This window comes from Aulonocara sp. 'chitande type north' Nkhata Bay, linkage group LG23 (assembly GCF_057382095.1).
Source record: "Aulonocara sp. 'chitande type north' Nkhata Bay isolate Kocher_YH1m ecotype deep benthic linkage group LG23, A_spYH_male_GT1.1, whole genome shotgun sequence".
NCBI lineage: Eukaryota > Metazoa > Chordata > Actinopteri > Cichliformes > Cichlidae > Aulonocara > Aulonocara sp. 'chitande type north' Nkhata Bay.
The window spans coordinates 40,864,999-40,880,113 of NC_141365.1; the positions used below are offsets into that span (position 1 = coordinate 40,864,999).

Below are 15,115 nucleotides of genomic sequence, written 5' to 3' on the forward strand. Positions count from 1 at the left end.
TCCATCGTCGGCGTCAAGCGCGGCGAGATCGCATCTTAATTGAATGTCGCTCTCACCGCTAATCCCCCCGCTTTGAAACCCCCCATTTAGAAATCCTCAGCGACAAAAGGCTCTGTGTGTAATCGCCGTGTGTCACCCCTCCTCCTCCCCTCATCTCCTCTTTGCCTCCCGCCCTGGGGTAAGAAAAAGCTCCTTTTTGTCCCCTCATTTGGGTGTTGAAGAGGGTGGCCTCACTCCTGACTAAAAGCTTGTTAAAGATCCATTGCTGAGGGCTAACAGCGGAGGGGAGAGGCAAGGGGCCCCACTCGCCTGGAGGATGCCATTTGCCCCCAAGGAACGGGCATTAGCGGGGATATTAGCGATGTGTGGGAGTGGGTTTGCGTGGTTGGACCACTACTGAGAATCACTTGGTTGTGTAAATAAATATAAATAAGCAGTGAGTTAGAATAAATAAACATCTTGTTTTAATAACTTCTCAGTGTCTTTTTTTCAAGAGCCTGCTGTGCTCTGATGTGTCCACCTTCACCTCGTGTGTTATTGCAGTTAGATCACAGAGGTATTTAAAACCTCCCAGGTTGCCACCTGAGTCTTCTCAAGTGTCTCTCAAGCAGGAAGAAGCAGATTGTCTTTGTAATGCCTCTGGTTTTGAGTAGCAGCACTCTGAAATGCCTTGTTGATAAAAATAAGCCCCGACTGAAAATCTCAAATCATACTCGAGCAGAAAATAGATTCTGTGACTTTTGAAGGTTGGGTTTTGCTCGTTATTCGTATCGTGGAACTGATTATGAGCACCGAGTTAAAGATGTGTAACGATAAAGCTATCGTTTCATTTTTGAATGTTTTGTGCAGATTGGGGTACCTCTGTAGGCCAGAATGTAAAATGAAAACGCAGAAATGACCCTATTTCCGATTTGAAGTCTCCTCTTAACTCAAACACATTTTTACGTACTGTCATTTGAGTGCAGCCTGATGTATGTGCAGAGTTTGAGACCAGCGAGCTGTTGGCCCATCAGAATGAGAAATGTTTCTAACTCACCTTAAAGTTTACTTCATGCAAGAAAATGATGTGACAAGAGTAATGGAGAAACTGGAAATTTTCAGTGCACGTGCACTGAAAACGGAATTTTCCGTGAGATAGGAGAAGGAGAGCTCTTGACCTCACCAGGGAGATGAGGGCAATTCTGGGCTAATCCATATTACTCTGAGGTGGGTCTTGAACATTTTTGAACTGAGGTTTCTTTAACCTCTGTTTTCAAGACTGGAAAATGAGGTGTGAGAGACCTGACCTGAATTAGGGACATTGCAGTTTGATAAGAAGTAAGTCCTTATTACTGGGGTTTGCTAATAGTTGTAGTGAGAGCACTAACAGGGACTGGAAAGACGGAGCTGTCTCATTCGTTGGCTCCCTGTAAAATCCAGAGTGGAATTTCAAATCCTTCAAATCCTTTTCCTCACATACAAAGTCCTGGATGATCGGGCCTCATTATATCTTATCATCTGGATCAGGTTATAGGCTCAGGCTGCTAAACTACCTCCACTTTCCTCTCCTGTGCATGTGCTGCTATTGTCTTCAACTTTGTCGTCTCTCTGCCAAAGTTTGTGCTTTGTCTGGTTTGTTAGTCACCTCCCTGTGCTCTTCTCTCGACTCCCACTCCAGCTGGTTGCAGCAGTGAGCTGGTTCTTTATTTCCACCTACTGTTGCAGATCTCTTGCTCATACTGGATTGTCGGGTTCCTAATGTCTATATTGTTGTGGGGTTTTTGGCCTCGAGATGACTGCTGTTGTAACTTGGTGACGTACAATGAAAATGAGCTGAATAAATCCCAGTCAGCTTGCCCACCCGGTCCTCTGCAGGGGTGGGCAGTATTTACTTCATCAAGTCAAGAGTCAAGTCAGCTTCCTCCCACCATCCAAACACATGCGTGTCAAGTTAGCTGGTGATTTACATTGGCTGTAAGTCTGAGTGTGAGTGCATCCAGTGCATACCTTTCATCATGTGACAGATGGGATAGACTCCAGCCCCTCTGAACTGGATAATTGGAAGAAGATGAGAAACAAATAAGGATGAAATCAAAGGCAGCCATCGTATATTCACATGGAAAAAAAGTGCTGACCGTTTCTTTTTCCAAAGACGACACAGGATGCAAATGCTTATTAATTCCCACCTCTGTCTAATTCTTCTTTATATTGTGATGAAACTATAAGTGCTCTAGGTTTGCTGTACTGTACAGTGCATGCCACTTTGAAACCCTCCTCCAACTGAGCTCATCTTTGTTTCTGATTTAATCAAGGGCATATCTGATGACAGTGATGCCTGCTGTATTTGTTACTGGTGTTTCTCTCAGGTGGTCCCAGAGCTATAACACTTTTAATTAAAAAAGAAGAAGAACTTGATAACACCTCTTTGTAAAGCAGCCTACAAGTAAGCTGAATTTGAGCACCTGAAAATAGGTGACTGTTTTTATAGAACTGACCAAGCACAGTGTATCGGATCAGTGCTTACCTCTTTGCTACCATGCAGACGGCCTTCTAGGTTTCCCTCATTTCCCATCACTTAGTCAAGAGGTTTGACTCTCTCTTTGGAGCTGACTATCCCTCCAGGCTCGAAGGCTTTAACGGGCTGTTGTTTTAATTAAGCACCCAGACAAAGCAGCGCTGACAAGGGGGGAGACGGTGTTGCAGGTCTGGAGGATCACAGCGAGTCAGGAAGAGTGAATTTTTCTTTTTCTCTCGCTAAAATTATACTTGAGGACATATTTGACTCCCACATCCTTCAGCACTGTGCCACGATGAGAGGGGAATGTGAACATGGATTCCTGCTTCACTGAAGAGTGAGGTGTGTGATGTAAGGCTCCCGCAATCCTGCCGTGGGTACTCAGATCTTTAAAGCTGTGACAACCGGCGTGGCGGTGATAATGTATATGCATATTCCTAACAAAATCCAATCTGACATTTACTTATCTTATGAGTCAGAGCTGACTTTAAAGCGCCTATTGTCTCTGCCGTATTTTTTTGAAACCTCTCGCATACTTTCCGCCTCAACCCGAGCAAGAATAAAAAGAGAGAGCGAGAGATGTGTAGCACAAGCATATACACACAACCCCTCTTAACCTTCCATCTCTTTTCTCAAAAAAAAAAAGAAGCTTGGGAGTGAAGTGGTGTTGAGGAGACTCCCCTCCGCAGGCTCTCTTTCTTTCTTTTCCCCCCTGGGTGTCTGAACCTGGCATTTTCCCTTTTGCTTGCTCTCCATTTTGCCGTCCTCTAATGACAGACATTTTCCTTTTCTCTCTTTCCGTCGCCTCTTTCTCCCTTGCTTTCACTCCCCTTCGTCTCATTTTCGGAGCAGTGCTGCTGTTGGTCATTTTCCTCACATTAAATGGCAGCAGACGGGTAGGGTGTGGGCGTGGGGTGGCGGATGTGAAAAGAAAAAAAGAGCGTCAGAAAGTAGAGGAAAGAACCCGCAGGTGGAGAAGGGAGGGACGTATAGTGAGATTGAGAGATTAGGACGAAATGTAACGAGGTGGGGGGGTGAATGAGAGAAGAAGTGGATATACCTCAGGGACGGGTTATTACTTTTAAATGCTCCTCTGCGCCACCATCCTCTCCCCTCCTCCTCTCCTCTCCTTCCCCTTCCTCCCCCACAGGGCTCCAGGAGGAGGTATGAAAAGGTTATTATGTTTCCTTTAGAAATGGCTTGCTCTCCGTCTACGCCTTTCATCTCCAAATGGAATAACCTCTCTACAGTAGCGTGCTTATTTTTCTCGCTACACCTTCATCTGTCTTTCCAGTACACAACACACACTCCTGCCGTCTCCTTTCCTTTTCTCTCAGTTTTTTTTTCACTCCCCACAGCTGCCTTCCATCTCTTTAATCCATCTCTCACTCCTCCCTTTTTTTTTTTTTTTCGTGGTGTTGAGTATAGTCGGTGCACTGTGCTGTAGGTACATGCCTTATCAGTCAGTTCAGTTGGGTATGGTGCTCCTGCCTCACTCATCAGCTATCACACTCAGCAGTTATCATGTAAAGTATGCTCTAGGTGTATGTGTGAACAGATTATAGTGTTTTACATAACACCTGAGCCTCTGTTCTTTACTGTTTTTCAGAAAGGGGAGGACTTGAGCGGTCGGGTGATGGAGGATGGCAGGGAGCAGCTGATGTACGAGATCCCGCTCAATGAAACGGGCTCGGCCGGCCTGGGGGTCAGCCTAAAGGGGAACAAGTCCAGGGAGACCGGAGAGGACCTGGGAATCTTCATCAAGTCAATCATTCATGGAGGGGCTGCTTATAAGGTATGAAATAGACACATCCATGTTTTCAGGCCTTTAGATCCCACTTTTATGTAACATCCATCCATTCATCCTTTCTTCCTTCCTTCCATCCATCCATCTTATCCAGTTCAGGGTTGCTGGGGGGCTAACAGACAGCTCACTTTGTGAGCTCAGTGTAATTGTTAACAAATGGTTCCCAGCCTGTTTCACCTGACATAACCCTCACAAACTCTTCCAACACCTTTCACATTCAGGTGACTGTATTTTAAACTGGATCTGGATAACTTTCAGTATTTCAGCCATCTACAACTATTAACTTAGTATTTCAAATATTCAACCAACCCTCTGACCTATTACTCATTTTAAAAGGCTATTCATTGTATTAGTAATTTCATTATGGAAACTCTTGCTAACCCTAATTGAATAAGTAGGGCTTGTTTGGAAGGGTTCCCAGGAGAAAGCCTCTTCTCTCTAAAAATGGCTTAGGTTTCCAAAGTTGTATCTGAGGAAACCACAAGACTCAAAGTACAGATGGAAAAAAGGAGGCAGAAAGGATAGACTGCTAATTGGAAGGTTGGTGGTTCGATCCCTGGCTCTTTCACTCTGCGCGCCACAGCATCCTTGGGTAGAATGGTGAACCCAGCATATTTCTTACCACCTCTAAGGCACGATGGTTGAGGGGTGATGATTTGGGCTTGTTTTGCAGCCCTGGGCACCTTGCAGTCATTAAACTCATAACAAATTATTCTAGAAGTTGAATATGAGGCCACCGGGACAATGACCGCAAGCAGAAAAACCTACAATGAAGCGGTCCAACTCAGACCTGATTAAAGTGCTTTGGTGCGACCTTAAGAGAGCTGTGCATAAATAAAGTCCCCCAAACCAACGCTGTAAAGGAGAGCAGGCCAAAGTTCACAGTGATGTGAGAGACGGAGAAAACCATCACTTCAACCTATTGCTGCTAAAGGTAGTTCTGCAAGTCACCGAATCATGGAGTGTACTTGGTTTTTCACAGGACTCTATGCAGTCCTGTGAAAAACTATATTTTTACAGGACAGAAGAAGACCTGTATGTTGACATGTTTCTTTAAAAAAAAAAAAAAAATCCATCTCACCAGAACAAAAAAGGCATTTTAATTGTCATTTGAAGCAGTGAAATGAGCTAATATTTCCCCTGTTCTAAGCAGAAACGGCTCCTGGGGGATTTACAGGTTAGGAATCGATCTGCAATTTTTTTTAAATCTCAGACTTAAACTGTTCAGGCTTCTTTGATTGATCGTTTTATTCAGTTTTTGTTTCTCCCAGGTACATAGAAGAAATGTCATGGGGATTGTTCTTATTGTCTTTCTTTTTGTTTCATCTAGTTGTATTTAGTCACTCTATTTCCCCTGTTTTCTGATGTCTTTCTCTGTCATTTCCTGTCATCTCCTCTCTCCCATTTCCTGTCATTCTCTGCTTCCAACCCCGCCCCCTCTTGGTTTCCCTTAACCTTTGACACCCATTGACCCCAAGTGGCCTTGTCACATAAGCACTGCAGCAGTCTTATCTATATCACTCAGTGCTCACTTCAAGTTGTGAGTGCATCAGGAAAAAAAACATCCTATTTCAGCACTTTGGAGACTCCTCTGCTTGGCCTCAATCTGTGTCCGCCAGCAAATGTCACAAGTCTTTGCGCCTCTCGTCGCTGCCCCCAGATCTGCTCTGCACGACAAGGAGGCGCAAAGACGAGTGTGCCGTTGTAGATAAATAGCTGTTCTGGGATCAGGCAGGCCAGACAGAGGCTCCCAAAAGTGCCTTCAGAAGTAGTTTTCAGACATCTGCCGATGCGGATAGCGCTCCGACAGAATGTCGTCGTAAGATCTGCGGCTGGCTGCGAAACTGGTCTCTGGGACAGAGTAGCGAGGCAGGGGAGACAGACAGCAGCGAGGAACGGAGGGAAGGAGCCTAATGAAAGAAGACAGCGGGTGAACGAGTGCAAGAAGGGAGGGAATCTGAGAAGGAAGAGATGAGCTGTATCGAACGAGAGAGCGACGCAAAGAGGCGGAATAAGAGGAGAAAAAGAAAATTGAAAAGTGTAGACACTCAGCAGGAACACAGCGCGTAAGAGTAGATACTGTATGTGTGCGTGTGTCTCCTCCTCGACGTCGATTCATGCTAATGAAAAGCAGCTAAGGGCCCTGATGAGAGTTTGCAGCGGCAGGCCGGTGCAGAGGGGGGAACCCGGGCGTCCCCTGAGCCTGACTGACACACACACATCATCACACAGCAGGCACAGAAAAGGAGGAGATGAGGAAGAGACGTGGCGAGATCTAACCTATTTCCATTAAATAGTTTTAGGGTGGGAGGAGGGGTGTCAGGCCGGGGGCCTCAATTATATATATATATATATATTATAAAAAAAAGAAAGTTCTTTGACTTTACCCCTAATCCTGTCACACGATCATTTCAAAGAGTATGCTGAGAAAACAAATTAAATTTACATGTATCGTGCTGCAGCTGCTTACATGGAGAATGAAGGAATTAATGGGGAATATCACAGGCGTCTGCCGTATTTGGGATAAGCATCAATTTTTGATGCCATCCTTGAATTTGATGCCAGGCCTTAAACTCTGGGTGTGCTTCTGGGTGTGCACGTACGTGTGTGTGTGTGGTGTCATTTTTGAGGTCAGCCTAAACGGTGCCTTGTTAATGCGGTGGGGTCAAAGGGCAGCACTGACCATAATGGGATCTTCAGACTTTCTCACACACAGGAGTCTCTCCCTGTGTCGTCTTGTGTTTTCTTTCATTTATTGCCTTTTTGCATCACTCTCTTCATTTGATCCCCTCTCTCTCCTTCTCCCTCACTGGATCGTTCATTTCCCTCCCTCCCTCCCTCCCTCGCTCCCTCGCTCTCCCTCCAGGGCACTATTCTGTGTTGCCTCTCTACAAGAGGCTGCTATTTAAAACACTTAGAAGTGATTTAGTGCCCACGGAGGCTATTCCATTAGCTGCTCTATGTATTTATCATGGCTCTCTCGCTCTCAGTAGATTGCTAACTCTACAATTTTCTTGCCTACCCCTTCTTCCATTTTCTTCTTTCCCACTCGGCCTCTCTCTCACACACCCACACACACTTTATACCTCTCCAAATTTCTCTTCCTTACTTTTAAAACTTTATCAGTACCCGTTCTAGTTCGTTTTAATCTTTTTACGCTCTGCTCACTTTGATCTCATTTTATTATTTTACTTAAATTGAGTAAATAAAGTGTGACCGCAAAGGACACGTTCAGGTTTTCTCTTAAAGCGCACCTAACGGTCGTCTTCTCCCAACAGGATGGCCGTTTGTGTATAAACGATCAGATGATAGCGGTGAACGGCGAATCGCTGGTCGGGCGCTCCAACAACGCCGCCATGGAGGGCCTGAGGCGGTCCATGTCGTCGGAAGGAAACACCAGAGGCACCATCCAGGTGGTTGTTCTCCGAGCGCCCAAGCAGGTACAGCAAGCTTTGTTTTTGTCATCCCAGAGCCAACTTCTGTGGCATCGTGGGATTTTTTTTTTGAGAGCTGTATTTCAGAAATCGAGAGCTTCATCGCCAACTAAGATGTTGCTGTTAATAAAAAAAATTTAACTGATGGAAAGCAGTGACGTTTTTAGGCCACGGAAGTGCTCAGGCGTAATTTTGGAGGTCTTTGGAGTCTGAAGCCTTGGAAAGAGCAGAGAGGTTCACATCAGTGGCTTGGAAGGAGCCACGATGGCTCTGTCTTGATACAGTCCTGCAGACATCAGTCTTTTTCAACTGTTTAATCCAGAAAATATCCAAGGCGATGAGTACGCCCGTTTATTCCAAAACTTTTGCATGTTTTTTCATGTTTCCTTATGAGCTAAATAAAAGTTTTAGATTCCCAGAGTCGGGCTGGATGAATTCGGGTACATTAGGGAATGCCTGCTGCATTATGAAATCCTCTGCACACCCTTATACGTTCAAAGATTATTCACATCATAAGCAGCTGCCACAGTTTTGACAGCAGAATCAATTAAACATATAATTCGCTTTAGGATGATTTTTTTCTCTCATGTTGTCATCATTTGAGGCTTACACTTAAAAAAAAAAAGTGCTGCTTATACAGTAAACAGTAAGTGGGTTGGCAATGTGAAATCAGGCTGAAGTACTAAATCTTTTTACAAAACCCAGTTAAATTGATTGTGGAGTGACACAGATGGTGTTCTTTCTTTCTTTTCTTTTTTTTTCTGTGACAAACAAAACCTTTTCCAGTATTCAGAAAGCCCCTCAGCTCAGTCATCGTAGAGAAGTGCTTCTCATAAACACTTTTGGATAGAAATAATGAAAATAAAGGCTCCCCGTGCGACTGTCATGCTGTGTGATTTGTTTGGCTGTTAAGACTGCATAAGCTACATTCTCGTGACAGTTTTTTTTTTTTTTTTCACGCAAAATAAAAAATCAACCCAGAGAAAAGGTAGGCGATTTTTACAGCTTTAAGTTTAAGTTGACACCCAAACAAGAAGCAGCAGATAACAGTGTTGTTTATTTAGGAGGCCTTCGATAAGCTTTGTGCCACTTCAGTCGCTATAAATGCGTCAAAATGACTTTATTTTGCTTTGCAGATGGGGAATGCCAACTCCACTTCAAACATCTCCACCAACCATCAACCCAACATTCAAGCCGGCTACAGCAAACAGGTACGAACGGGTGACGGCCGCCACCAATCGCAGCCATCTCCGCCTCCCCGCTCCTCGTCTTTTTTCCTCCCCTCGCTGAGGCGGCGGGCGACCGAGCCGCTGCCTCCGAGCCACAGGCAGCGTTACGCACAGAGGCCAGGGGAGACGCACACCAGATACACCTATGGATTTAGCCGCACTCACGGGCGTAGCGGTTACACATTTGGGTTCAGACAAAGGGGTAATGAGTGCAGCGATGATGACGGCGAGTACGCACAGCACCGCCAAACAGTGCGCAGCTCAAACAAGCCGACAGAGGGAAATCTAAATGGGGAAAGGTGTGAATGCAGCCAAACGCTCACGGACGCGCACGCCCACAGCACGCTCGATAACGCATGCGGTCACAGTGTGCGCGACTCTCAGGGCAACACGCAGCGTGACGTGGGCACACGCGGCCACGAGGGCAGGCGCACGCGTAGCCGCACACTGGATGATCTCCACGACCACGAGAGTAACAGTTACACCGAAAACATCCGAGCGATGGCAGAGCAGATGTACGGGGACTCGCCTACGCACAGCAAGATACCCACTCGCGGTCAGAGTAACAGAAACACACACAGATCTGCAGACAGCTACGTGGACGCACACTCGCATAATTGCATTCACAATCAGTCTCTGACCAGACGATACTTTCAGCTCTGACCGAGTCTTAAGTGTGTGGATGATCTCATGCACACAGAAAAGATTTAACTGAAAATTAAGGAATTGAAATGAAACCAAAGCACTTTGGGAAAATATTCATTTTTATCTGTGTAACGTTATGAGCATTACCACCAATGAAATTATGGGGAGAACGTTTTTTCTCTTAGTGTGACTACAGTACAGTTTTTTTTAGCCATCAGTGGTTTGGAAGCAGATTCATCTATCTGAGAGCTTTCCCTTTGCCAGCACCGCTAACTGCCACACCATTTTGTTCCCCTTTTAAAAAGTGACTCATAGCTCGATGCAGTACTAAATTCATCACTGCGTCTGACTCTCCTCTCTGTCACATTGGTTTAAATCACTAAACTTAGCTCTCTTTTTCTGTTAAACCCGCTACTTTGTCTGTGTGAAGTTTTCCTTTTTTATTTTCCATGTTTTTAAGAGGATGTACTCTTGCTTTCCTGTCTCACCTGCGTGTTTCTCCTCTGTTTAAATAAAGCTAGTGTGAAGCCTCCTGCATGTCTGTTTTTCCTGTTGGGTTTTCAGCAGCTTTCTTCTTTTTGGCTCTGCTCTTATTTATTAAATTTATTGCTTCCCTCTTCCCCCTGTTTTGGGCTTGGTGTCTCTTTTCTGTCTGGGTTTTAGTCCTTGTTCCTTCATGCATAAACGAAGGTGTTTCCTCAGAATTGAGCAACTTAAAATTCCCAATATTAACATAAATCACACGACTCAACATTTTTGTTTTATTACGTTTATTTATTAAAATATGTGAAATATTTTATTATAAATAAAATATATTTATAATACATTTTTAAGACATATTTTAATATACATTTTGTTTTAAAGCTGTAACATAGAAAAATCTATATCATACAGCATATATATCATGTATATTATGCGATGAACTAACAGGTCATGTTCATAGTCACTAACAAGTCATTTAATTAAATATGCAACGAAAAGTACGTTACAGTGCAACGCTTTTTAATACCAAATGGTTTTCTGTGCAGAGAGTTCAGAGGACTTGTTTGTTGAAGCAAACTAAAAGGTTCTTGAATCACACAGGATGCAAAAAGGTTATGTTCATCTTAAAAAGCAGCTCAAGTTCGTGGATCGAAAAAGCTGAACTTGACACAAACGTTTACTCCAAAAGCTTCAAAACACATTTCACAGCAGCTTGGTGAGACTGCGTGACACAGAGGGAGACTTCATGGGTTGATTGCCATTGACCTGCACATTGTGGCATTTACATCTCGTCTATGCCTCGTCCCAGTGTGCGTGTGTGCATCTTTGTTATCAATCCAAGCCTTTGGATAAAAGCTATCAAACACAGTTCAAAGTTCAGTATTTATCTGCATAGTCCTTCTCGTCTCACCGCTTAACAGCCAGTCTGGTCTTTTGATTAAACAAACGGCTCCTAAAACGAAACGCCCTGACCCCCGTCAGCATCCCCGCCTCTGTCTGGAGCTGGCTTTGGGTGAGCACTGGATTATAGGGCCTGAAGTCCTAAACATGATAAACTGCCACATTTACCTTGTTACATCTAAGAATGACTTTTTTGCTTTAAATACACCCAGATGTTGTATTTCATTGTTTAGGTTTAAGTAATGAATCACTGGACTTGCCTAGGTTCTGATTTACTCAAACTTGTAGTCAGATGTAATTGGATGTTGTAGGTATTCTCAGCATGGATATATAGGGTTTTAAATGTTTTTGACAGATGTAAGTAAACATACACAGAAGGAGATCTATAAAGCTTGTGATTTTTCTCTCTAGTGCAAGCATGAGTTTGACATTTGCGTTTTTTCTGATGTAACTTTGCATCATATTCGAGGAAGCATGTGACGACCTACCGTAGGTATCTAAGCATTTATAAGGCTAAGTAGACTGATAAACAGTGAAAAAGGGATCATAATTGGCAAAACGATAGACATATAAGTCATGTGGAACGGTTTCTGTTCCTCCGTTGCTCTCCACGTCTAGCCAATTGATAAGAGGGTTGGGTGGGTGACGCGGTAGGCTGAGGCAGGACTAAGCCTCTCTGAAGCCTTTTCTATGCAGCTGTAGGTTAAGACTGTCTGCAAAGACAGATCCCCCACACCCCTGTTTACTTATTGTTGTGGGATTAAGATATCTGACTGCCTGTCTGCCAGGCAGCTTTAAAAGCCTGAGGCAAACCGCAGGCCAAGGGATGGATGGATAGACGGACGGACGGGCAGATGGGCAGCAATGATGGGATTTATGTTAGTGACAGATGCGGAAAAACTGTCACAACTTTGTGTGCACATTCATACGGCACCCATATACGAGCTCAGTGTGATTGACAGCTGTGATGTTGTGACATATTAAGATGTATGGTAGCTACTAATGATACCCCAGGGACTGCGTGACATTGTGAATGCACCCCACCCAACACTTTGATATCAGAAAGCTGCTGGAACACCTTTCATTATTGTACGCCGAGTCTTAAGCCTGTGTGTCGGTGTCTGCTTTTGCTTGCTGTGTGTGTGTTTGACAGCTGTAGCGCCCATCTCTTTGACCAAAGCAGGCTTCTTTCATCCGCCAGCAGCACTGATTCCCATCACCGTTGCTAGTCCCTGTCTCCAGCTGCGGGGTGAGGGTCCTTTGTAGTTCTGGATGGCTGTTTTATAATGTGCCTGTCAGCACTTTCAGGATTATCTTAATTATTGTGTTTTCAGTGTACCCATGAACGGTATCACATGATTTTCCACTGCAGTTACTCATTTTTTCTAATAAGGACTCCCAGAAGTGCATCTAAATGTGTATGTTTGCTAATTTTGTTAGCGAAGCTACCATCTTCTGTATCAAAGTTAGGAAATACTTCAGAAAACATTAGCTGATGAGGGACCTGGTCACAGCTGAGTCTCCATCAGTGACATATTTCTTCCTCACTTTTGATCAACCAGAATTCTTTTTTTTGTTTTTTAAACTCCACTGCACATCTGATCCTCAGAGGATTGTTTTAGTCTATTCACATTTCCTCCGAGCCCTGATCTAGTATTACCATCTGAGCTGAATTGTAATCCATTAGTTGCAAGAAGTGAGTGAACTGCAAGAAGATTATTGCAAATCCGCCCTTTTTGCTGTTGACTTGGACTTGACTGCAATTGCTCTTGGCTCGGGAAAATTCACATTTGATTTTTCATTTGTAGGATTTCCTTCATGAAAATTATCCCAGGCGATGTTTCCTTGCTGCTTTAGTTTTGTGCAGTTTGAAGCCACTCTTTTATTTATTTATTTATTTATTTATATATCTATATATATCTATATATGGATGGATGGATGGATGGATGGATGGATGGATCATCAGAAAATGGAAGACATACAAGACCACTGATAATCTCCCTCGATCTGGGGCTCCACGCAAGATCTCATCCCGTGGGGTCAAAATGATCATGAGAACGGTGAGCAAAGATCCCAGAACCACACGGGGGGACCTGGTGAATGACCTGCAGAGAGCTGGGACCAAAGTAACAAAGGTCACCATCAGTAACACACTACAACGGCAGGGAATCAAATCCCGCAGTGCCAGACGTGTTCCGCTGCTGAAGCCAGTGCATGTCCAGGCCCATCTGAAGTTTGCCAGAGAGCACATGGATGATACAGCAGAGGATTGGGAGAATGTCATGTGGTCAGATGAAACCAAAGTAGAACTTTTTGGTATAAACTCAACTCGTCGTGTTTGGAGGAAGAAGAATACTGAGTTGCATCCCAAGAACACCATACCTACTGTGAAGCATGGGGGTGGAAACATCATGCTATGGGGCTGTTTTTCTGCCAAGGGGACAGGACGACTGATCCGTGTTAAGGACAGAATGAATGGGGCCATGTATCGTGAGATTTTGAGCCAAAACCTCCTTCCATCAGTGAGAACTTTGAAGATGAAACGAGGCTGGGTCTTCCAACATGACAATGATCCAAAACACACCGCCCGGGCAACAAAGGAGTGGCTCCGTAAGAAGCATTTGAAAGTCCTGGAGTGGCCTAGCCAGTCTCCAGACCTCAACCCCATAGAAAATCTGTGGCGGGAGTTGAAAGTCCGTGTTGCTCGGCGACAGCCCCAAAACATCACTGCTCTCGAGAAGATCTGCATGGAGGAATGGGCCAAAATACCAGCTACTGTGTGTGCAAACCTGGTAAAGACCTATAGTAAACGTTTGACCTCTGTTATTGCCAACAAAGGTTATGTTACAAAGTATTTAGTTGTATTTTTGTTATTGACCAAATACTTATTTTCCACCCTGATTTACGAATAAATTCTTTACAAATCCTACCATGTGGATTCATGGATTTTTTTTTTTTCACATTCTGTCTTTCACAGTTGAAGTGTACCTCTGGTGCAAATTACTGACCTCTGTCATCATTTTAGGTGGGGGAACTTGCACAATCGGTGGCTGACTAAATACTTTTTTGCCCCACTGTAGATATAGATATAGATCTATATCTATAGATATATATATATATATATATATAGATATAGATCTATAGATATAGATATATAGATCTATAGATCTATAGATATAGATATAGATCTATAGATCTATAGATATAGAAAAAGAGCAGTTATTCAGGGGAGTGTATTTTTCTTATTCAAACAGGAGTCAAAGAAAGAGTCACTACAGTGTAATATTACAGGGTATCTTTTAGGGATCATTTAGGACATCTGAGTTTCCACATCTCTTAATGGTCACAGTATCCATTTCTTTGTGTGGATTTCGCATCAAGTTGAGAAGATTAGAAATTTAAATTGGACCAGCCAGTTTGGTCAAAAACAACGTGAAGTGAGTCACTGAGCAGCCGTATTCTGAACAACCTGCAAATGTTGCACTGAGTGTTTGCTTAGATAAGTGAACAATTAATTGCAATAATCCAGATGTGATGAAAAATGCATGAATAACAATTTCAGTTCAGAGTGTAACTCGATATGAGTTAACATGGCAATATTTCATAACTGATTAAAAGCAAGAGCAAACCTGAGATATGAACTTCCAAAGTAAAAGTCGGGTTACTCCACAGGAAAAAGATTTGGCAAATATGGCAAAGCCATCGAGAGTTTCCATTACCTTAGACATAAATCTGTCAGGGGCACAAACGAGGACTTCTGTTTTTTCTTTATTAAGTTGGAAAATAATGTCACCCATCCTTTTAATAGAGTCAAAGCACCTCTGCAAGATCTGTAGCTTAGAAACACCTTGAGACTTAATGGAGATATATAACTAAATGTGTAGCTGTGATAACAAATGTCCTGAAAAGTTCTCAGAAAGTGCTGCAGATGGAGCAGATATAACAGAATCACTAAGGGCTTCGAAACAGAGCCTTGTGGCACACCATAGGTAAGAGAAGTGGAAAAGACCTGTACTTATAAGCAGGCACAGAAAAGGGTTGTTCAGACAAATATGATGTAAAGCACTTAGGAGAAGACCTGAGACGCCGTACTGTCTTCACAAGACATACCGAGGTTGAGGGT

General features: G+C 43.6%; 1 protein-coding gene across 2 annotated transcripts in view; it reads left to right on the plus strand.

Moving 5' to 3' along the window:
* Positions 1 to 15,115, plus strand: part of LOC147302420 (partitioning defective 3 homolog B-like) — a 200,050-nt gene that overhangs the window by 75,072 nt on the left and 109,863 nt on the right. For both annotated transcript variants that reach the window (XM_086282053.1, XM_086282054.1), the window contains exons 11-13: positions 4,104 to 4,289; positions 7,580 to 7,741; positions 8,872 to 8,946. In XM_086282053.1, coding sequence (XP_086138179.1) covers positions 4,104 to 4,289; positions 7,580 to 7,741; positions 8,872 to 8,946 — 423 coding nt within the window. The remainder of the gene's footprint in view (positions 1 to 4,103; positions 4,290 to 7,579; positions 7,742 to 8,871; positions 8,947 to 15,115) is intronic.